At 38.3% G+C, this 24,728-nt stretch overlaps 1 protein-coding gene across 1 annotated transcript in view; it reads right to left on the reverse strand.

Annotated features, from left to right (window-relative positions):
* The window catches only part of TTC27 (tetratricopeptide repeat domain 27), a 90,710-nt gene extending 80,979 nt beyond the window's left edge, over window positions 1–9,731 (reverse strand). The window contains exons 1-5 of the mRNA XM_015857781.1: window positions 9,434–9,731; window positions 7,016–7,193; window positions 3,167–3,296; window positions 1,717–1,857; window positions 306–408 (exon numbers count right to left, since the gene is read on the reverse strand). Of these exons, the coding sequence (XP_015713267.1) occupies window positions 306–408; window positions 1,717–1,857; window positions 3,167–3,296; window positions 7,016–7,193; window positions 9,434–9,716 (835 nt within the window). The 5' untranslated portion in view covers window positions 9,717–9,731. The remainder of the gene's footprint in view (window positions 1–305; window positions 409–1,716; window positions 1,858–3,166; window positions 3,297–7,015; window positions 7,194–9,433) is intronic.
* Window positions 9,732–24,728: the final 14,997 nt, after the last annotated feature.

A 24,728-nucleotide genomic window follows, 5' to 3' on the forward strand; every position in this document is an offset into this window, starting at 1 on the left:
TTTTCATGTGCTCTATACTCTTCAGCAATGTTAACATAAGAAAACCATTCTGCCAAACAATAACTGCAGTACTCAAATAGAGTTGCAAAACTCTGGCATCTAAATGTCTTTGTGCTGGAAATCAAAATCAGCATGTGATATACAAATACTTGTCAATTCAAGTAAATTCTTGTCCATCTCTACTCTCTGTAATTACTCAGCCCACAAGCTTCATATTGCAAGAGTTATGCCTATAAATTCCTATCCCCCAAGACATCTTACAACTAATGCTGTAAAGTCAACAAACCAAGTAATCAGAAACATACTGTCTCTTATACACATCTGGGCGAGAGTAAATAGCTGGGGTGATCTCTCCTCTAACAACTGCTGGTGAATATTCACACATCTTAGAGTCCACCAAGGTAAGGTCTGAAAGAAAATAAGGACACTTCAAGTGAAGAAATCTTTTTAAAATGAAAGAAATAAATGGCTCTCAAATATAAACTATCTACTAGGTTGTTATATCTGAGCATATATATATATATTGTCTATAGCTATGTATTATAAGTTACTATCTAAGGCTAGTTTCAATAAAACAGATTTCAGATTATTTTATCCTACTTTAAATTTAATGTGAACTAATGTGAACTAAGAATAAAAGGCATTAAGAAGCTTTTCTCTGAATGAGGATGAAATGAGAAAGAATGGCAAACTTCAGTTGTTACACTGACCTGTTGCAGAATGCAATTTTTAATCAGCTGCTGTCACTGGACTACTAGTCAAACTTGTAGCCAGAAGTAATTGAATGCACACTAAGTAGGAGGAGGCCCATAATTACATCAGCCTGATGAGAGGCAGTATGGGAATTCTCTAAACAAAGTACATCTTCTCCCTCTCTGACTGACTCGGTTGCTGAAATTTAACAGCATTCATCTGTGAATAACAGGGAAAACAACGGAAGAGCTTGGCTTCCAGAAATGCCGTACAGTCAACATCTCCCAAACAGTTTAAATCATCATTCATACAAAGACCCAGCTGGGAATGGATGTTGTCAGCCAAGCATAAAGGGGGACCATGTGGCATTTTGTTCTCCAGCCAAATTCTGTTCAACCAGAATGCAATACAGAGAAGCTGCTGTCAAGTTCCAAAGGCTACCAACCTGCCTACTGCCGAACTACAAGGAATGCAATGTCAAAAACCCTCTCAAGAAGTGATTTAAAATCTCTCTTTTTTTTAAATGTATGAACACAAGAGAATTAAGGTAAATCCCACATGGACGCCTATGAAAGTTATTGAGGACAATGAGAAGAATTACAACTACATCTAGAATTCATGGCTTAGAATTTATGTGGTAGTAGTTAACAGTATCCAAAATCTTGTCAAAAAGGCCATAGAGTATGTATGCTTTGTTGGACATTTGTTGTTTTTCCCCCTTCCTCAATATTGACAGAAAGTAAATGTCTTTTCAAGAGGTTGTTTTCTATTCAATTTTCTATTATTTTTTTTTCCAGATAATGTAGGGATCTTTCTTTTTTGAAGACTACAGTGAGATAATAGGTCATCTTTAAGGAGATACTTCTATTAAACTGTAATGATTCTTAATTACTTCTTAGAAGAACAAATCTCAGAGTAGCAGAAAAGAAGTCATACTGACTTAATGAGGCATGGAAATAAAGAATGAAAAAAAGTAATTAATGAGTACCACACAGTCATAATCATTTGTCACTTATTTCTTACCTGAAGAGATGAGAGTTTGTCTCTTAAATTCACAAGGATTACTCTCGCTATAAGCAGCAAGACAGGATGAGATGTCAAGGTATAAACTGATTCGGCATCTAGAACCAACATCTTCAGAATTGTTGCATGCAGCATTTTCGGCTGAAAAAAAAAAACACACGAGAAAAGTGACAAGGAAATAAAACTTAAGTTTATGAACAAACTCATAGAATTAGGGGAAATAATTTACATGCTTAAGGAGACAAAGTCTGCTCAAAAGTATCACTGTGTTTGGAATTCCAGCTGCTTCTTAAGTCATGATGAATTCTGCCTTTCCTCTTGCTAGACAGATAGATCATATTAATGGGATCTGAAACACTCAGATTCCTCCCACCTGAAATGCATATACCTATTGAATGTGTTTAATGGGAATAACATTACAGTATATAACCCTTCCCATAACCAAAGGAGAAAAACTTCTGATAAATAGAAGCCACTTAGCTTGAAAGAAATATATATTAATTTGTTATTTAAATAAATCCCAACATACTCAAATACACTACATATTTCTCCAAGTGACATCAAAGCGTGTTAACTTCCTCTCTCACCAGAGGGAACTGGTGAGTGACATCAAGGTAGCAATACTTTTCTATCTGTCCAATCAACAAAGACCTCTCTGTTTTGGATGCCTTTATACACACTGTTCTCTACAGTAATTCTTTTTCTAATGGGCTTGAGGTAGCTCTCCAGGGAACACGAATCTTGGTGATGACCATTAGATGACAATCACATATTCTTCTCTCCCTTTTAATGTAATGAAAGCATTCAAGCAGTTAATTTTCAGATTTGGGCAGATGCCAGTTTATCACAAGACATTTGGCTTTCATATGTGCAGGTTTCCTTTGCAAACTAAATAAAGTATGGCTTTTGTTGTCAAATGGCATGAAAGGGGCAAGAAAAAGGAATGGAACAAAAGAGAAAAAAAGAAAGTTAAGTGATACCTTACACTGAAGCCACTCGTTTGAAAAAGATTTTTATTCTGTCTACACAAATAGGACAGAAGTTATCCAAACCACATTTCAGCTTTTTAAACTAAACTGGTAATGAAATTCCTAAGTTCTCTGAATCTCTTCTCAGCACCTTTACCAACAGACTACTCCTAATAAATACACTGTTAAGCCACATTATTGCCTTAGTTCACTTTGTAATAATCACTGCTTCTCCTTAAAGTAATTTACAGGCTTTTTTTTTTTTTTTTTCTTTCTGATTTGCTTAAGTTTTAAAGCTGTTAAGCATGTACTATCATTTAAAAAAATCCATAAAGTTGATGATGTAATAGCAGCCAGCATGATCAACAACAAAGGCAATTTATTCTAGCCCTGTACCTCACTGATGTGTCTTCTCTGGGTATATGGGTTATTAATGAATAAAAGTCGCTGTAGAAGGACAGCTTATTAAAACTCATGTATACCTCAAGACATTTCTGTAACAATGCAGATGGCAAAATGTCCTGCAGCTGTAAGTGAACAGGAGGTCCAGTCCAATTGCTTTGAACGAAGAGCTGCAGACTGCCCACACCGAGCAGAAACATCAGCCTCTGCCTGCAATATAGAGAAAAGAAACACTTAGCAATAGATCAAATTTGTAATTAAGATTACAAGAGCTGATTCATTCCCCCACTAATTCAAAAGTTTAAAGCCTTAAAAATCACCCTATTGTTAAGAAAATATAATTAACATAGTATTTTAAATACTCATGGGGAACTAAAAGGTTTGGAAACACGTTCGCTTATAACAGTTCCAAGAAATAAGAAATATTTTATAAACAGACCGTACATAGATTTACAGCTGTATCTAACTATCAGGTATCAACAGGAGATAAGCATACATTCCAAAACAGCATTCATATTGTTTCTTTGATACAGCAATTTAATTAGCTGTACAAAATTAGAACAAAAGAACAAAACGAGCACCAAAGAAGTTTAGAAGCACCATTCTAGAGCTCATTTGTATAACACAGCAGCAAATGTCATCTCAATCAATCATGCTTTTGGTTTTCAATCACAACATTTTATTCAAAAATGGAATTTTGAGTGTTGCCTTCCTGGAACTGAGTATTGCCATCCATGTTCCTATTTACAAGACTACACTGAGCTAACACCATTATGATATTATCTCTTTATGCACCTACAGTAAGAAATAACCTACATGCTCTGTAGAAGACAGGGAAGAATCCCTCAGAATTTAATAGCTGTTTTAAAAGATGAAGACTTTCTGGAGACTTGCACAAATTTTTGGTTTGCTTTAGAATTTCCTTTGGAATTAGAAACTGCAAGGGCAGTTCCAAAATGGAAACAGAGACATAAAGCATTACACAACCCTTAAAAAAAAAAACCAACAAATTCAAACTGAAAAGTCAAACAAAATTAGCAGCTGGTGGGCAAGAATGTGACAGAAGATGTAAAACAATGGTGGGGAATGCATGATTACCAAAGGAAAAAATAACGGAACCCTTCAGGGCCTTCAGGAGAGTAAGGACATTTCTCAGTTGGTAACTACCCACCAGCAAACAGTATTAGAATGTATATCTCAGATGGCCATTAAAATCCCGAACAACTCAAAGAAATAGCTCTGACAACTACTGTACATTATTAACAATCACACAACACTTTCTATTTGTCTACAACAAACAATGTTTCAAAAGTTTCTAAAAAGATTATATCCAGAATAATCAGTCGTCGCTGTACTGCGAGTCAGCAGCACTTCAGACTTTCAGAGTCATTTTCACTTTAGTTTACTTAATTTCTATTATTATTACTACTACATTACTTATATTAATAATAATAATAATTAATTAAATATAAAAATATAAAGAATAAGCATTAAAATATAATTAATTAATAATAATTAATATTACTACAATTAAACATCATTATCTAGACTTCAAACAACTTCCTACTGCAGGAAGATGTTACATCTATATCCACACATCAAGGTTCTGCAAAAAGTGAAACCTAAATGATTCCATTACTTTGGCTGTGATGCTCTTTTCATTGGCTATTTTTCCACCACTGACTGGTTTGGGGTTGCTTTTTTTTTCTTCTTTTTCCCCATTTTCATATTTGTGACTAACGTCCAAGTGCCGTTACCGTTCATTCACTCTGCAAAAGAATGCTAATTCCAAGGCCTAGATCTTGCAAATAAGGCTAATTCACATTTCCTAACACCTTCTTCCCCCCCTAAGGTATTCCTTCAATCTTCAACAGCCCTTCACACTTAAGATACAGAACTGCAAACGCTTACCTCCCAAATACTGCCTGAAAACTGTTATTCTGTGCTACCTGAAAAGCAACAGAGGCGCAGCTGCCAGTGTCCCATTTATTATGGTGACCTACATAGTTTCATTTCCTTCTTCTATTTCCTTAGTTACAAGGGCTTATATCTATCCATCTTGCTCATCCTCACTCTAAGCCTTTTTTTAAACACACTAAGTCCAGATCCATCAGTTGTCCCAAGAGAAGTATCAGAAATACAAGTTGGGAAACCAAATCAGCCTGAAGAAGCTCAGGGGAGACCTTATTGCTCTCTATAACTTCCTGAAGGGAGGTTGTAGTGAGCTGGGGGTTGGCCTCTTCTCTCATGTAATCGATGATAGAACTAGAGGGAATGGTTTTAAGCTGTGCCAGGGGAGATTCAGGCTGGACATTAGGAAGTATTACTTCTCGGAAAGGGTGGTCAGGCATTGGAATGCACTGCCCAGGGAGGTGGTGGAGTCACCAACCGTGGGAGTGTTCAAGAAACATCTGGATGTTGTGTTGAGGGATATGATTTAGCCGGGAAGTATTGGTAATGGTTGGACTGGATGATCTTCTTTTCCAACCTTGATAATTCTGTGATTCTGTAAAATCAAGTTGTTGAGGAGAGCATTAAAGACAACCGGCCCTACAAAGGAATGCCACAGAGCACCATCAGTGACAGAGTAGATGTATCGGAAATTTAGAAAAAGCCAAACTATTCTTTTTCCTAATTGTAAAAGTAAAGTCTTCCAGTATTCTTTTAAGCCATTAAAACCACCATCCTGAAAAAACATCTGGGGCAGAACAAGGATGAAAGCAGAACAGAAAAAGTTGCAGCAAGCTTTAAAATACTGTTAAATATTTCTCTTAGAGAACCATGGATTTCCAAGTGGAAAAGTAGACAGGCTATTTCCAAACAAATTATATTCTAGATTTTAATTTTGAGTTGTTTGGCCCTCAAGCATCTTCCTTTTAGCTTCAAAAAGAACCTCTTAAGAGTTCTTTTCACACTACTATGAAACCATACTTTGTAAAGTATTCGCATTGTGTTAAAAGAATAAGGTTAGCATTATCCAACTTTTTGTTTCCAACTGAATTCAACTCCCGCTGAGTTGTTTTAATCTCCAGAATTACAGCTTTCAGTTCAGCAAAAAACAAAACAAAAAAAACCAACAACCAAAACCATGTATTTGAAGTAAAACCAATCTACTAAAAGTCACAAGACAAAGTCTTAATGAATTATCTGAGCTAGAACTTCCTTTAAATCATTCAATAAGAAATTGCCTCCGGTGGCGCAGTGGTAGGAATGCCACTTGCAACACTGGGGCCCGGGTTCAAATCTCCCCTGTGGTGCAAGTGGTAGAAGTGCCGCTCTGCTACACAGGAGGCTCAAATCCCAGGGGGTTGGACTCGATGATCTCTAAGGTCCCTTCCAACCCACAAGAGACTGTGAAATAAAATCCCACCCCCAAATAAATAACTAAAACATTTTTACCATAGACAGCAAAAGGTCAACTGTGCAAAACTTGTATTAGCTCCTTCCATTAAGCAGAAATTGTTGAATACTTCAAGGTAAAATATTCCAAGAAGACAGAAGGCAACAATATTGAAAACTGTCCAGACTAAGTCACCATCTAGATGACAGGCAGCAACAGCACAACAAAACAAGATAAAGGAGAAAAGCCACCTAGAGACAAAATGCACAGGAACAATCTCCATACATTCCAGATCAGAAAACAGTAGCACATCATATGATACGTAACACACTAGAGGATAGTTTTTGGTCACACTTCAGATGTGCTCACCACAAGTAAGGTCAGTATTTTCAACAACCTCTCATTAAAACAGTATCCAGTAAGAAAAACAACGATGACCAACAAATGTAACAGGAAGACGTGGAAACAACTTGGGAAATGTCTTCTACCATGGAGGCCCTGTGTCCCATGTCATAAAAATTCAAAATACCCTTGGTAAAATCAAATATTGCTTCTACTCATCTTCCATATTGTAAATAACAATTTTCACCTTTCCAGGTTATCAACCTCCGCAGAACAGTCCAGGTACATTAGAATCTGCTTCTCCAAGTAACTCTCAATGTCCTCCTCCACCACAGAAGATGCACTGAAAACATTCTGGATGGCTGCATTTGAAAATATTGCCTCATATTTCCCATCAAAAATCAACTGCAATATTGATCCACTTTCTGGAAAAATTAAAAAATAAGTCAATGTTAACTTGGAAACAAATCCATCTTATAAGAGATATTCCAACCAAAACATATACCTCTCCCCCTCCAAATAATAAATCTCCATTTATGTTGCAGGATAAGTGCAGTTGCACTGAAGCAGAAGAATGGTAGTAGTCACCTTATCCAAAACAAATCTAACATAACTTGTATTGATGTCACAATGAAACACAAACTGACAGGTGAATGTAAAGAACGAAACACACGCAGAAATTTCAATGGAAACACGTCAGTAGCCTTTAAAACATGTACGTTAAAGTTACTGAAGAACGTAATTTTCACAAGAAGGTTTTCTTCCTCCCTTTTACATCACTTTGCCTTAGTAATGCCCTACAGACAAGACAGTAAATTCAAATGACTTGAGGGCCATTTTAGGGACATTACAACAAACAATTGGCCAATACTTAAGAATTCAATGAATACCATACATAACAACATAAATTACTCAGTCTTCCCCTTAAATGATTAGAATATTCATGAAGAATGCGCAATGCAATTTTATCTTCAGAAAAGACTTATTTTCCCCTAAGTTCACTGCCTCAATGAGAGGCAGTCATTCAGAGGATGCACTACTAAGGAAGAAAAGGAATGTTCCTCCACTTAATCCATTCAAGAGAAACAGAATCAGGAACAAGGGTAAACGGCCTCAAGTTGCATCATGGTAACTTTAGGTTGGAGATCAGGAAAAACTTCTTTACAAAAAGGGTCGTTAAGCACCGGAACAGTCTCCCAAAGGAGGTGGTTGAGTCACCATCCCTGGATGTGTTTAAAAACCATTTGGATGTGGTGCTCAGGGACATGGTTTAGTGAAGGGTTATTAGAGTTAGGGTACTATGGTAGGTTGTGGTTGGACTCAATGATCTTAAAGTCTTTGCCAACCTGAGTGATCTTATGATTCTATGAAGTATGGTACATTTAAATTCTAAGAAGCTTTGAACTCATACGGCATTCTAGACACCAGCTTTGTTCAGAGAAGGCATTTTTACCTCTTTTCTCAAACATACCACAGAGCAAAAAAAAATCTTCCATTGGTTAGTAATATCAATACCTGTCAACACCCCAAGAGCAGCTCATGTAGATGTACCAACTAGTCTAAAACTAGCTAATGCAGATATTGAAAATAACGTACCTGAGGAAATGCAGAGGTCTGCACAGGATGTGTGTCTTAATATTAACTTGCAATTAACTTGTCATTCCACCTGGGAACTACAGCTCTTGTGCACTCAGTGTTACCATAGCTACCCTAATATTAGTACAAAAGCCAGCTGATTTAATGCTAACAGAGATATATATCCACACAAGTTACAGCCATGCAAGGAAGTGAACCAAACCCCCAACCCCAAGCTCATCCAGCAAAAACTACAGTACTCCTAACTTTGGATATATATGAAGGCTGTGTGAAGAACTTCAGTAGCAGCAATAGATGATTTGGTCTGAAAGGATGACAGACATTCATTCCTTATCTCTACAGACCATGCTGCTGACCACAATACACTTTTGTTATTCGCAGCAGCAATCAGCCATCCAATACAAGAAATCCTTTGCATCAAATGGGTTACAAACCCTTTAAGCAGTATGCGGAAGGGCATATGCAAAATACTTATGCTGTTGGAGCCCTAATGACATGATACCATCACAGAGGGCATAAATAACAAGAACAAAACGTCCCACCTATGCCTTGGGCTTTAGGGAGATCTTCTTCCACACACAGAAAAAGATGACTTAATTATATTTGCTTACAGCTGACCAGGTGAGCATTTTGTAGAATAGCCATTGGATCTAAAGACACTAATGAAGAATACTGAGGCTCTTTCTTCATGTAATATAGCAACGTAACTGTCTGTAAGCACATAAAATCTGCTCTTAGTTCACTGTTTAATTTCTAATACGTCACAGCACCCAAATCCAAGGTCTTCGACCTCAGAGAAGCACAGGATTTGTTGGGTGGGATCTTCAAGTCCATTTGGCTCCGATCAAACATTAAGATCACCATCAGGTAGGGACCACCTGAATGACGACTAGAACACACTTCAGTTGCTCCCTTGAGCATCCACGAGCAATAAGCAAACTAAAGGGTTAGTTCCAGCCATGCTTTCTCCACAGCGAGTGGAGCAAGTAAGGGACCTCCCCAGCCCCAGACACGGCCGCTCTCGGAGCAGGGAACCACCACCGCGGCCTCAGCTCGCCCCACCCCTCACCTGTCGCCGAGATTTCGCCCTGCTTCCACTCCTGAGACTCCGCCTGGCTGAGGAAGCCCCGCAGCAGGGAGCGCTCGAGGCCCAGCATAGCGCTGCCGCAATGCCCGCGCTCCGCCTCACTCGCACCAAAGGCCGCGCGCTGCCGGCGTCCCCTCAGCCCATGTGAGGGAAGCGGCCGCAGGACGCCGCCATGACAGTCCCGCCGAGCACGCCGGGAGGTCGCACGGCGCAGGCGCGAGGGGAAGGAACACGCTCCAAGGAGCTGGCGGACTCGAGCCCACATGAGGCGGGGCGGGAGGAGGAGCCGTCAGCACCGCCCCTGCAGGTGCTGTGCCCTCACGGGCGCTGCCGTTAAGGCAACTTCTGCATTGAGTCTGCAGGTCTCAAAAGTACAAGAAACAGTGTTACTGTGTTACTGTATTACTGTGCTACTGTGCAGGTGAGAGCAGGGCCTTATTGCTGCCCCCTCCCTCCTCCTCACCGCACTGAGACCCCAAAGAGTGTCCAGAGAAAGGCAACGAGCTGTGAGGGGTCTGCAGGACAAACCTTGTGGGGGGGCTGAGGGAGCTGGGATTGTGCCGTCTGAACGGGGGGCTCAGTGAGACATTATCGCTCTCTACATCTGCCTGAAGGGAGGCTGTGGTGAGGTGGGGGTCAGCCTCTTCTCACAGGTAACAGCAATAGGATGAGAGGCCATGGTCTCAAGTGATGCCATGGGAGGTGCAGGGTGAATTCAGGAAGAATTTCTTCTCAGACAGAGCGCTGAGGCACAGGCTTGCGCAGGGTGCAGGTGCAGGCACCATCCCTGGAGGTGTTCAAGAACCATGCTAGATACATTGCTGAGGGACATGGTCAGTGGGTATGGTAAAGCAACCATAGAGGTCTCTTCAAACCTTCATGACCTATGAAATAGATTTTAGACAAAGTATTAAATGCAGTGAGTAAGCGGGCAGGTTCATTTGCTTGTCTTATATAGGTGTGCCCATCCTTTCAAAAATAAACATCTTTCCTACCTAACATAAACATCTTTCCTTTGAGAAGGACCTAGTACTGTTCATTTATTCCTTTAAAAGGCTTTAATATAGGCTTTAATATACAGACTTCTAATTTCAAATTTTATCACATTTCATGGACTGATAGAACGTTCCACGTTGGAAGTGACTCACAGGGATGACAGTATCCAGCTTCTGGCTCTACACAGGGCCACACTAAGAATAGATTAGCAAAAGCAAAATGTGGTTAAATAAAAATGTGTTGATTTTCAACTTATTTTCTGACTTGGAACTATGCACTTAATATCAGTTTTGACACAAGAAATAAAAACATATTGATGTAGTGAATAGAAGAAATAGCGGACTACAGAAGTTAGTAAAATACAGCAAACTATTAGGTTTCCATGCACTGTGTTAGGAAAGATCATGATGTTCATAAAGTTCATTTTATGAAACAGACCATTAAAAAAATAACTTACTGAAACTGAAATGTTGCTTGCTTTCTCTTAGTATCTGTAGCAACACAGAGTTATTCTGAGCACGCTGATTTCCATTTGACAGCTGGTTTGTATGTCACACATGAGGTTTTACTGACACAGTAGGACTTGTTTCCCTAAACTATTTGAAGTGAGCATATATATGTGCATAGTGTCTGTGTATCTGTCTTTCTTTCTATCCGCTTTGTATTTATACATTGCTTCTGTTAGTTGGCCCTAAGGGGAAGCCACCCTCTTGCAGTATTGTGAACTGCAGACTTCTGTATCTTCCTGCTTATTATTTCAAAGCAAGAAGCAAGTAATCAAACCTTCAGATAACAAAGGTTTTCAGTGAATATCTGTTATCTTTTCCAAGACTGAGGGAAAATGGTATGATGTGTTGTGCTGTGTTATCTGAAATAGAATGTTTAAAGTCAAGTTGCAAATTATCTGTGTTATTGTGTTGATAAAATGCTTATCTTCTGTTGCAGGGTTCTTTTCTGAGGAATTTTGAAACAGATTATCTCTTGTGGACAACAGAATCTACATGATCTCTCAAAACCATTACCTGTGGGGGGCGGGAGGGGAAAGGTTTGGTAACTTTCTATTTCTTATCAGATAGACATTTATTATGATGTTTTAACAGTGAGCTGCTGTTTGTAAAAGCTGCTGTTACATGAATTTAAAATTCATCTTCAATTCAATATGCCACATCTAAGGTATTGGTGAAGTAAAATGCAACTGTGTTGTATGCCATTTTTGAAGAGCAGTTCATTTTCTGTCTATGGAGATGAGGAGGGAGTTGCTATTACCAAGGAGAAAAGGCACCTTGTATGGCAGGATGGAAACTTACATGCTTGTCTATCCACTCTTCTGTGATTTTTAGGAAGGTATTCAGTGTCTCTGCTGAGAGGAGGAGCGCTGCAAGGTTTGTATTGGGGAATCCAATCAGTTTTTCTTTGGCTCAATTGGTTCAGTTAAGCTACCTCTTAGTAGCCAGTTATTCTTTTTCGATAACCATATTTGACACTACAGTGTCAGAAATGCACTTCAAGCTTGTTGAAAGATCAGCAGCTCCCAAAACACATCAGCTAAATGTTCAAACTATATTCTTCAAAGTAAGTTCTTGAATATTAAAGACAAACTGTTACCCTGAGGCATGGAAGACTACAAATGTTAGAAGCTGCACATGAGAAGATTTTAGTAAAATTAATGACTGTATTGTTGTGAAGGAAGTGGAGACAATATTCACAGTTAAAACACCGTTAGTTCCAACTGGCCTCTAGCAGCCTAAAACTTGCATTAGATGATTTTCATATTCTCCTTGGTTACTTTCGCCCTAAATCTTTGAAAGTATCAGCTTTTTTTGCTTTTTCTCCTGGGAGGAATAAAAACAAGGTATTTGAAAACCTTCCTCAAAATGCCTGTCAATATATACTGTATATTAGTAATGTGACATAGTGAAGGACTGATGTGATCATTAACAGTGAAGTAGGATGACTCATTTCCCTGCCCTTCATGACTGCTTCTGCTGAGCCTTTTGTTTCCCCTGACTGCCTGAAGGAGAAATTCTGACAATACTGGCATGTTCTGAACAGATTTCCATGGAGCTGGAGGAAACTGGCCCCTTCATTTACAGTCTGCCAAAGTGACCTAAGGATTCTTCACATCTCATAAATTTTCTGTGTAGTAACAGTACCTGTGATGCTCTCAACATGTTTTCATTCCTTTTGCACTGTTGTACATTCATGTCATCCTCAACCTGTTCACTTGACACAGCAGCTGCTTTATAACTATGTTGTATTTTGGAGGAAGATGTTAAATTGTTCAGCTTTATAAATGAAAAATGATTAAAGGCAAAAGGCAAGAGATTTTTTTTTCTTAGTTTCTTGCCTTGTGTCTTGATTTTAGGAATTTTGTTTGAATTGCCTAGGGTTGTATTTGGCTAAGTAGTACCCATAGCTTTACTGATAAAGAGTGGAAACAAATATGGATACTTTACTAATAATCAGGTGTTGGCTAAAATAGATATAGAGATGATGTAATGATTGGGGGGAGAGGAAATCAAAAAAGCCCTAATCAGGAAGTTATTAGATATATGGAAGCCTATTAAGACCTGGAGAATACTATCTGTTTTTGGGTGAATTCACACAGAGCAAAAAATATGTTGGTGGCTTGACATCTCAAAGCAGCTTTGAATTGTCTGAATCACAGAGCTACATCATAGTGACTCATTCTCATTGCACGCTGACATCTCTGCTGGGAAAGAACTGCTGTATCTATCTCCCTGTTAGCAATTCCACTTTGCTCATTTCTTCTTTCTTCTCGCACTGAAGTTTTTGTTTCTTCAGTTGCAGTATGTCATTTATTTCTTCATTCAAAGCAATTACTTACTCCTCCAAATGGAAAAGGAATATAAAATCCTCTGTAGACTCCCTAGGATTTTTGACTGCAGTCCCTCCCATCTCTATACAAAAGAGGACAAAACATGCATCAGTTTCACAGTTTGCATACGACTTACCTTCATATGCTTAACACCTAAGCCCTTCACAATGAAGATGCTCATCTTTACAAAGCAAGTAAGTGAGCAGCCAGTGAAAGAAAAGCATTTCTAAAATTAGATTATCAAGTAGTAACATGAATTTTTCGCTGTCATTTTCACCCTACTCAGAACTATCTTACCAAGGATGAAATGGTACACATCCATTGATTTTCCCCCTTTGTAGATCAGTCCTAGAATGAGTAAAGTAAGGAATGGCACCCAGAGAGTAGATGTTTCGCTAACCATATGTTCTTCTGGCCTCATTGGTTGTAGATGAGACACTGAGTTTTCAGGGCAGACTTCCAAATCTATGCGTGTGGAGGGAATGGAGAGGGAAAACGAAACATTCTTTTCTCCAGAAATGTTGATTCCCCCTCACAGGTACACTCTTATCTTCTGTAACTTTGGTGACACAGTGGGTGATCTGTCCTTCTACTAAGTCATTAGAATTGTCACTCACTGCATTTTTCACAAGGACTTTTCAGGTATATTTTCGTATAACTGCCAAGTTCTTGTCAGCACATTCAGGTTAAGAGCACATGACTCTTCATCTCTGGCAAAAGTCCTCCAGGATTTGCTTCAAAAATTGAAAAGCTTGCCCAAGATGAGAAGAGATTAGACCAAAGAAACACAGTGATATTACTCTCCTGAATAAAACATTCTTAGGATTTCCAGGGAATATCCTTTGGGTCTCTGCTCCTATCTATGTCTTGATAATAATTCTCAGATCTTCTTGTCCAGAATTCTTTTTAAAGCTTTATGAACCAATGCATTACTTTTTCTTATCAAGGAAATTGAGGCTTAAGTTATGCGATGCAAGTTCTCCTCTGGAATTGTCATTAAATGTAAGGCCGAGGGCCAATTCCCATGCTGCATGCTCTCATTTCAACCTCTAGTGCAGAGAAACTGTGAAACAGTATAGCCAGCTTTTTCCTTACTGGCAAATAATCCTTCTTAGAATCTATTTACAAATTCTTTCCTTCAGTAACAGCTTTTTGGAGAGATGAAAATGCATTTAAACTTTATATTTAAATCGGCAATTTATTATAGAAATCAAGGTTGACAGCCTACAGTTTTCCCTGTGAAATTCAGCATGGTATCCCAAGACCTCTGAATGCCCAGAGATAAACAAATTAAGACTTCTTAACACTTCAGGACAGAGTTTTTTGCTTGAATTTGTTAATTTGTGTGAGTGTTCCTGGTTTTGTTTGTTTGTTTTCTGACAGTGGCCAAAGATTTAGGAAGCCAGAAGATTACATGTCAATTTTTTAGAATTATTTTTTCTATTAATCAGCAATTTTCAACTTGTCTCTTATTTCTTTCTCAAGTTTTACTCTTTCTGTATCAACTAGTCTATGAGAAATGATAAGAACAGTATTTAGTCACAACAAACAAACATGAAAAACCCTAGGCAGTTCATGATGGTTTTCTCATACATAAAAGCTGTAATAAAGGATAAACAGTCAGGCTTTTGTGGTCTTCTGAGGGTAGGAATTTTGACTGTGCCCTGATTAGTCTTTCTCCTTGTAATGTTGTCTTTTCTTGAGTTTTAATCTGACCCTGTATGGGTATCTAACAATTGCATTCACATTGAGCTGTATCACTTCTCTGTAAACTTAAGAAGGTTTTTAACAATTCTGTGTTGCTTTCCTTCTTTTCTATAGGTAAGTTGTTTTTATTAATAGCTCAACTTAGATTGCTGAGGCATTACTAAGGCTTAGTGGCATGGAGCCAGATTCTGATAGCATCACAGTGGTACAGGTCAAGACTTAATTTAGTCTGGCCTCTGGTGTGAACAGATTCTCCTTTAATGTCATCTCTTTGTTCCTGACATAAAATAATTGCTATTTCTATTTACATCTCATTTTCAAGCTGTAACATTTCAATGCTAGTACTGAAAGAAAGATGGAAAGGCATAGGATAACAATAGCATCCTTGCTGTTGACTTTTAATGAAAGAAGTAAGAGTTGGTGACTTGATTTTAATCTTTCTCTCTTAAAAATGAATAAAGAAAAGATAAGGTATTTGTATTATATTAATTGCCTACTTAGCTTAGCAATATAAGTTTGAAGGGATCTGCGAATGACGTGAATATTGCCTCTTTCTTTAGTTATGAGCCTCAGAGAAGAGTCTGGTTCCATGTTTTCTATAACCCTATTCTAGTTATGGGAAAGGCTGCTGTTACTTCTCTTTTGCAGGTATAACAAACATAATGCCCTCAGCCTCTCCTTGTTTTAACTCCTTTAGTCCTCCTCAGCATGTCTATAACTACTCATCATAACTAATCATCCTCAAGTAAAATCTCTCTAGTTAGATCTTCTCCTCTCTCCTTCTCTTAGCAAGGGACCCAGAACTACATAATGTCCCAGGTACAATTTTATTCTTATATATTTCTATTAAAAGTAAATTGTGAAGAGTACATTACTAGTTTATTATTATATTTGTGAAGCCCTCCAGTTTCCAGCTATTGTGAATCTACTGCAGAGATTTAGTATCTGATACTTAGAGTTTTGCAGAGGCTGTAAATCCTTGTTAGAGAAGTTATACCTAGCTTACAGTCATAAATAATCTTATCTTGATCTTTTTGTTTTTAATCATCTACTAGAATCATTCATAATTTTTTCCATCTTTTCTACAAAGGCATAAAATGTACACAATTCACAATTCCTCCTCCATCCTTCCCTTTCCCCACATTTCCCCCCACAGACAAATTTCTGCTCTTTCCAGGTTTTCGGTCAGTTCTTTGGGATGTCTGATGCTGATTTTGTTTAGTAGCATTTGTATCATTTTCTCCTTACTGCTTTGAGGTTTATATGCACAACAATTTTAATCACATTTTTTTAGGCATGATAACATCTTGAATTATTTAAGCAGATGAAAGAGATCAATAGGTGAGGTCTTAAGCATTCTTGATAGCCAGATGCTCCTGTATTTCGTATGCAGAAATCCTTCAGCCGCTGCCAGGTTGACGAATGAACTGAGTTTTGAATGTGTCCCCTTTTTACTTTAATGACCAAGTGTTCAGGCATTCCAAACCCTTTGTTCTGTGTCAGTACTGAAGTGCATGGGCCTAATAGCAGGCAAGCGCCATGTTTATTAGTATAGCATGTCTCTAATTTAGGGCTGTCAGAAATAATTAATTTTAAATGTTTCTAAGTATATTCAGGTTTAAGCTCCAAACACAGTATCTTTTAACTGCTTCAGACACAGCTTCCCCCACAGTTGCACCTGGAGAAAGAGAAGGAGCAGCTATCTAAACAGATTTCCTTGGAACCATGGAACTGAAGTACAGTTATTTATCACCTCTGTTAAGTAGAATTACTTCTTGAATTTGCTATTAAATTACTATAAATAAAACTTCAGCTTATCTTGCCTCAGCTTGTATTGAGACAGCTCAGCTGGTTTTAGATATTACATTATTCTCACCTTTGCAAACAAACATTAAAAAAATCTGAAGCAATTACTGTTATCTATTACTTATGGTAAGGACAGATATTATAACACACTCATATTTTAGGAAATTTTCACACTCTATGTATAGAGTATCTGTTACGACACCGTAAAGCCTTGAAATCTCTGACACACTAATTGATTGATAATGCAGCATAAAGTAGCAAAATGTAAATGACTTCATAATGGTGTAATTACCACTAAGATAATTTATCTAAAACTCAAACATTCATTGTCCAGATTTTATTGTTGCATAATCTCTTAGGAATACATCAAGAGGGAAACACCACGGGTCTAAGCAGAGCCAACATCTCTGCCAAGGTACAGTTTGGAAAGATGCCATTTAACCTCCAGGAAAAGATCCTGCCAGAAACTTGGACTAATAACAGTGTGTTCAGACTCGCTGCCTAAATAAATAGACCTTACCTTTTATTGGATGATGATATATAAGAACATATTAACAAATCCCAGTAATGGGATAATACCAACATCTTAGGCCTGCATAGACTTGAAAATAAACAGCACAAGTAATATTAATGAGCAGAAACAATCTATCCAGCTACCCTATTTCTGGTCCTGCTAGCGTTATTTCTCAGAATAACATATTTACACTGTCTTGCTGGCTCTCCCCATTAAGCATATTCAGAACCTACTGGCCTTTTTCAGACAGTCTTAAACAGAGGCACAACTTGTCTCTAAGGTCATTACACTTTTCGTAGTTTTATGAAAATGTGGATAGATAGGAGAGAAATATGACACCTACAGTTGTGTTCTGCATGAGAACTTTTGTGGTATCATATAACAGAGACTCAGCTTGGGGTTGTGGAGAGAGAGAGTGAATAGCAAGGGGAAAACATTAAATACCTTGAGAGCAGGAAAAGCTTCAGTTCAGTTTTGTGGTCAGCTGAGGAACAAATGAGTGGGAACCCAGGCCTCACTAATTCTTGTGTTTGCAAAACTCCTGATTTATCTTTATCACCAGAATCCTTAAAACTTCAACTCTCAGAACATAAATTCAAAAACTGTTCAGTTTTCCCAGTAAGGTTTTCTCTGTCAATTTCTCTTTGTATTATATGACTTTTAGCACAGAAATTTATTACTATGTTTCCCAGTGCCACAGTATCCATGTACTTCTAGGCTACGTTCTGCTGTGACTGGTGATGGAATTCACTGTCATAGTTCACCTTTAGTTCTGTATCACAATTGGTGATATAAGTTTAATTAATGAAAATGCATAGCCTAAGATCTCCAAATTTCTGTTCTGAAATAGAGCTAATGACTCTAACTCATACAGAGGTCCTTTGGGAAAGGATGAGGAAGACAGGATTCTTAGATACAGCAACTTGTGCTGGCCCTTGGATTGCAGAATGACAATACACATTACTGTATACATTCCTGTCATTGCATGCCTAGAATTTTCCATTTGAATTTGCTATGAGGCCAAGGAAGTCTTCTCACCCTTAGAAGAATTCATTAAATAGAGGGAACTCTGGGTCAGATTTGTTTCAGACTATCCAAAATTGTTTTAATAATTATTTTATAATTAATTATTTTTGGTAATTTTAAATTCCAAACTAGCCATATGCATTCAGCTTTCTGTGGTAATTTAATCTATTCTTCTACTTTAAGTCTTCCTTATTTTTATTTATTTGAATCTAAGAATGTTCTACTTAACATTAAGTGCTTTGGAGTTGTATGATTGGCTCAGCTCATAGCAGAAGGAAGCTGTCGTACTCATTTGACCCTGGTATCTATTGGGGCATTGCACTGTCAGTTAACATCATTATCTTCTAATGCTAAATTTCTAAAGAAACCTTTACATTTCTCCATGTGTTTCTCTAATTAAGCAGCCATTGTCTGTCTTCAGGCAGAATGCTGAGTAAGAGACTTAGTAGGATTTAGTTATGAACAGGTGGAACATATCCTCAAGAAATGCAATTTTTGAAGATATTGCTTTGTAGTTGTTGGCTCTTAGATGTGTGTCATAAATAATTAGTTTCACTCTGGTAAATCTGTTCTTGTTCTATTGAGGGCTGTTTTCTTTGTAGAGTTCTCCTGTGTCTATCATTGTATTGCTTGTCATCACCAGCGTGCTCCAGAATTTCCAAAATGGAGGTTGTTGCTTTGGTTCAGGTACTAGCACAATCTTAACAAGAAGTTCCTTAAGAAAATATCAGAGAAAGCACGAGAGAGGAATGAAAAGGGGAAGGTTCTTTGTGTTTTCTACATTGAATTAGATCCACCAGAATCCTTGGATTGCAAAATTGATCATGTTATTCTTCACGCATCTCTTTAATTTCTCCTGAGACACTATATAATCTTAGTGAAACCTCTGTGATAGTTAACAGAGATTAGGAGGGATTTAAGAACAAGTTAGACTTGTACAAATTATCATATCAGCAGTTAAAAATATATAGATAGATAGATTGCGGTCAGGTTCATCCTACGTGCTCACGGTTGTGCAGAAGGTCTAAGGTCAGGCCAGGAAGTCAGCTCAGGTCTTGGGCATGGAGACTAGTGTGGCAACTCCTGGGCTCATAGACAGAGATATACAGAAGCCCCAGCTGAGACTGGTCAGGGCTCTTAAGGCCTGCTGGTACCCTAAGCAGCCCAACAAACTCTTTTGGTGTTTTATCTGTACACCATCTATACAATTGTACAGTTATACAATTATACAGTTGATAGGTAAACAGAGGTTAAACAGATGTTTCATAAGAAAGATTATCACAATAGAAAGATAATCTATGATAAACGGAAAACACTCACCAATATTGAAGATACACAGTAAACTCCACAAAGGTGCAGCCTCCAGAGAAAAAGAACCTGCCTTAGTGGTAGTCAGCCCTTAAATGGGACCTAGGAGAGGTGGGGTCAAGCTCCATACCTGCCTATAGCACAGATGAATTTCCTTCACCTGTGCTCCTGCAGCTGACTCATTGCTTGCCTCAGGTGGTTAATCAGAGGTTCAGGCTGTGATCAACAGTTTCCCATACAGATGGGAATACAGAATAGTTATAAGATGAACCTACAGGCATTGTGGAAGGCTAATGCAGTATGCGGCAGTCAAAATGTTCTATAAACCAGCTATGCAAACAGCTAAATTATGTCTGATCTTACTTTATTATTTTTTTTAATAAAAGGATCTGAATGCTATGTAAATAATGGAGATCGCTGCAGATCTTCAATCTATAAACAGCCAGTATGTTTCAGGAGCTGTCACAGCAGATACTGAAAGTGGATGAGAAAGTATAGAGAAGTGGCATTGCAAACAAGCCCAGAAGGAGTGTCTTTTAGTTTGTCCATAATGCAGTGTGAAAGGGAGCATGAATGTGTTTGTGGAGGAAAGGATAAAGTAGAAGTGAATGTTATTAGCTGAGTGAAGGGTTGGGATGCATCAGTTTACGTATATGTATATTAAGAGCTCTAATATCTTCTTCCAGATTTAGGTCTGTTTGATGCATTATTTTTACTGACAAGGAAAATAATAATTAAATGTAGTGTTTTTTTTGCAGAGAGCTAGGCATCAACAAGAACAACCTGATAAGTTGTGGCAGTGTTAAACATCTGGAGGAGATACTGACCCAGACAGTATACTTACTTACCTGTTTTGAAGCTTACTTTGTTTCATTGAAGTACAGTAGTCTTCCAAGCAAGTGAAGCCTCGTCACACCCTATACACCTCTATGTACATCCAGCCTTATCCATAAAGGTTTATCCAGATGGCTGTGCTGGAATAAAGATCATTTTAACCTTATAGTTCAGGTACCTCCACAAACCCTTTTAGAATTTAAATAAGATACCAGTCACAGGTGACAATGTGTAGATAAGTGCAGTGGTTAGAGCAGGTCTGCAGTGCAGTCACTGGGGTGATGACAGAAGCAGAGGAAGGAGAAATTTCACTTTAGCAGATGCTGCATGCGCTAGATGTGAAATTGTGTTAATGCTGGGAGCTTAAGAAAAAAAATGTAATTGGTTTCAGCATGTAGTAGGCTGAGGGAATTAGGGAGAGTTTAATACATCCAAGGCTGGCAGGCTTAATTTGTCAGCTTTTAGCAACGGCTTTAGATGATAATGGGCCTCAGTATGAATGTTAAAAATATACTGCCTTTATCAATGTCAAGGAGTAAAAAAGTATGAATCCTCAGTTTTCTTAAAGTGAAAGCAATACAGGATTGTCATCTGCAGTCTGTTCTTAAACTGAATGCAGTATACAAAAGGTGAGTACGTTTCCTTCTTTGCTTGTGTTAGTTGCATTGCTATCACTTAAACATTACATTGACACAGTTTTGGTGTGAACAATTGTTTCTCAGTCCTGAATTCCAGGTTATATTCTTCTCTTCAGAGGAGCAGAGAAGCAACTTTTAAAGCAGTTATGCTTGCATGAGCAAGGAAAATATACAAGGAAAAAAACCAATGCAGACTCTGGAAAAGTTGGTTATGTTTCTTGCAGTGAGAGTGAAGTAAGTTAATGGAAAAATCTATAAACCAATAAAGGAAGTCACGTGGAGAAACAGCACTTGAGAAAGTGCTTTGGTTAGTTTTAAATGTGTCAGTGATAGGAATTCATGTGTCCGAGTCACAGAATCATAGAACTGTAGGGGTTGGAAAGGATCTATAGAGACAATCTATTCCAGCCCCTTGCTAAATCAGGTTCCCCACAGTTGATCTCACAGGAAGGCATCTGGACAGGTTTTGACTATCTCCAGAGAAGGAGACTCCACAGTGTCTCTGGGCAACCTGTTCCAGTGCTCCATAGCTCTGACAGTAAAATAAATGAATTCTTTGTTGTGTTTATATGGAACTTATTCCGTTCCAGTTTTTGCCCATTATCCCTTGTCTATTGCTGCACGCCACCGTTCCAGTGTCTTGCTCCATCCACTTCACTCCCCCATTTTGGATATTTACAAACAGTGATGAGATTCCCCCCTCAGCCTTCTCTTCTCCAGGCTGAACAGTCCCAGGGGTCTCATGTGTTCTTCATACAGGAAGCGCTCCAGTACCCTAATCATCTCTGTGGCCCTCCACTGGGCTCTCTAGAAGATCCCTACTTTTCAGATCTGATGCTTTGTTGTGTCTCCTGAGAGTCAGCAGTAAAGACTCAGTTCTGGGGAGTTATTCCACCTAGATTTGGTTAGTTCGCTTTTACCCAGTTTAGGTGTGCTGGAAGATGGTCTTTGTTTCTTTGACATACCTAGTTTATAAGAGAAGATATGAAAGTCCTCTGAAAAAAGCTGGCTTTAAAGGAGCTGACTGGGAAGGAGAGAGAGCTACAACTACAGAGCTCATTAGAGTCTGTGTCACCCATTGTAAGAGCTGGAAAAACACAGAGGGTTATCCAGCTTTCTGTATTATCTGTATATGAAATAGCTGTTTTAAAGGAGATTTGCTTCTTTCTTTGCAGCCAATCTGTGTGGCCAGCAGCACACATCTCACTAGATCAACTATGTGTGGGAAGAAAAGAATTGCTGTTCTTTACACAGCAGGGTTGTCATTATTGAATGTACCCAGTGCTGCAGTAAAGAGTAGGGATTAATCCTACATGAAACATAGTTTTTCTTCTGTTTTCCCCAGTTTGGGTACTGAAATGAAAGAAAGAACAAATAGAAAAAAATAACTGGAATTAAACCAAAATCAGTAACTTCTTCCAAAGCTTGACTTGGACAGATCTGATGCAAAGAAATAGGGAGTAGCAGCTTTGATTTTTTTCTTTTCTAATGTTTTATCAGCGGCCGTTCATTTTCCATGATGTCAATGTGTGTATTTGTTCTCCCACGCTGCCGTAGGACCTCATCAAACAGTCACATTTACGTTGAAGTATGAAGTGCATTTAACACAAGTTTGGCTTTTGGCTTTTTTTTTCCCCCTGTTTGTTTTTGGAAGAGGGGTGGGGAACAAACTGCTGTTTGTCTCCTGCAATGCTGCTTCATTACCAGAACATTTCTGTGCACAGTCAAATCAGATGCAGAACTAACTTCACTTAACAATAAGTGTTACACTGTGTGTATGAATCTTTGCGTAAAAATGGAGAATGTGAAGTGCTCAATTATATCAAAAATAGTCCTTAAGCAGATGAATGATATTAAACAGCTTGAAAAGCTTACTATTAGCTAGAGCTGTATTTTTCCTTTACAAAGGCATCAGTTCCTATTGCTCCACTATCAACTTACATACATTTTCTCAGCCTGTTAAATGCTTCTATGTAAATGTACTATATGGATCTACTTTAAGAAAATTAAAACCCAATCTTTCTTACCAACAGCTGCCATCCATCTTGCCCCGTTCCCTGCCCCTCCCCACTCCAACCTTTAGTGCTAAACAATGTTCCTAAAGGAAAATTTATTAGATCACCTATTTAGACTCTCTGGCATCATTCTGTCATAGCAATGAAATGATATACGTGGAAAAATGTATTACCTCCGCATTTAGACAAAATGAGTTTATTATGATTAATAGTTTTACTGCAACCATGAGAGAAACTGGAAACGGCTGGACTTTTTAAAGTGCAACATGACCTTTGCTCTGTTTTCTTCCCTGTTTCCTTCATCTATTTTATAATTGTTTGGTTTTTGAGCAAATAAAAATGATCTAGTAATTGAAGTAAGCTATACACGTAGGGTGTCCATAATAACACTGCAATGTAGCTGGGACTAGAGACAAAAAGAAGGCCATTAGCTTGAAGCAGAGTCCAAACTACCAAAATTGTAGGAGAGACGTTGACAGCTGCTGGGGAAACTGGATGCTTTGGGGCAGAGCAGTGATCACCTCCAGCTGCTTCATTACTGGTCATCGTTTCTGTGGCTCTACAATACAATCGACTTAATAAATTTCTTGACCTTTAATTAACATATTAAAATAATAGGAATATTTTTATTCCATATACTAACTGAATTAAACTCAAAGGCATTAAGGCAAAAGCTTTTGAACCATTTAAATACTTACACTTAGGAAAAATGCAGATAATGTCATTTTCTCCATAAGACTTATGTCAGGAATTCAGTCTAATATAAAGAAGGTAAAATTTGAGGCAAACTCTGCTGGCAACAGGGTCTGCATGGAAACTCTTTGACAGTCCCAGGATGTAGCATTTGGTAGGAGGTGTAGAACAATTAGGTCTGCTGTACCGATGCTGACCCCAGATTCTGACTGGTGGAGCTTTCACTTGCAGGCTGTGATGAAAACCAGGGCACTGAATGCTGTTCTGGTGTCTCAGTGAAGCTTTGATGCATAAAGCTCAGTATGTTGAAATGTGGAAAATGAACTACCAGGGGAAAATGAAAACTGGATAAATTTACCGTCACGGTTTGCCCTTGGTGATACTGACTGGCCAACTGTGTTTGAACGCACACTTGGCAATGGAAAATCGCTTGCTGTTGGATTCTGTGCCTGAAAATGCAGTGGCAAGTGAAAGAGTATTTTATGTAATCATTAAAAACCCACTCAAACAAATTAGACGAACATTTTCAGGAAGACGGTGTTATCAGAAACTCTTTGTAACTACAAGGAACCATAGTAACTGCATATAGGATTCTGTGGCAGTTCTCTAAATTCGATCTTGAAATTTCAGTGCTGTCTTTCATTGATTTCTGCTGGCAATATGGACTCCTGAGAGCTCTGTGAGATAGAACCATCTTTCCTGAGTTGCACAGTTGTTAATCAGGAGCCATGTACTGTCATTCTCCTCTTCTCTGTTGCAATGGCTTGGCTTCTCCTCTGATACTGGTTATTGATGTTTAGTTCCCTGCCGTATGTCATTTGTTCATCTGGCTATTTGTTTTCTAACGTGAATGATTCCCTTAGAGGAACAGCTAGAAAAGAGCGGGAGGAGGTTTAACACA

The sequence above is a fragment of the Coturnix japonica genome, chromosome 3 (genome assembly GCF_001577835.2).
Source record: "Coturnix japonica isolate 7356 chromosome 3, Coturnix japonica 2.1, whole genome shotgun sequence".
NCBI lineage: Eukaryota > Metazoa > Chordata > Aves > Galliformes > Phasianidae > Coturnix > Coturnix japonica.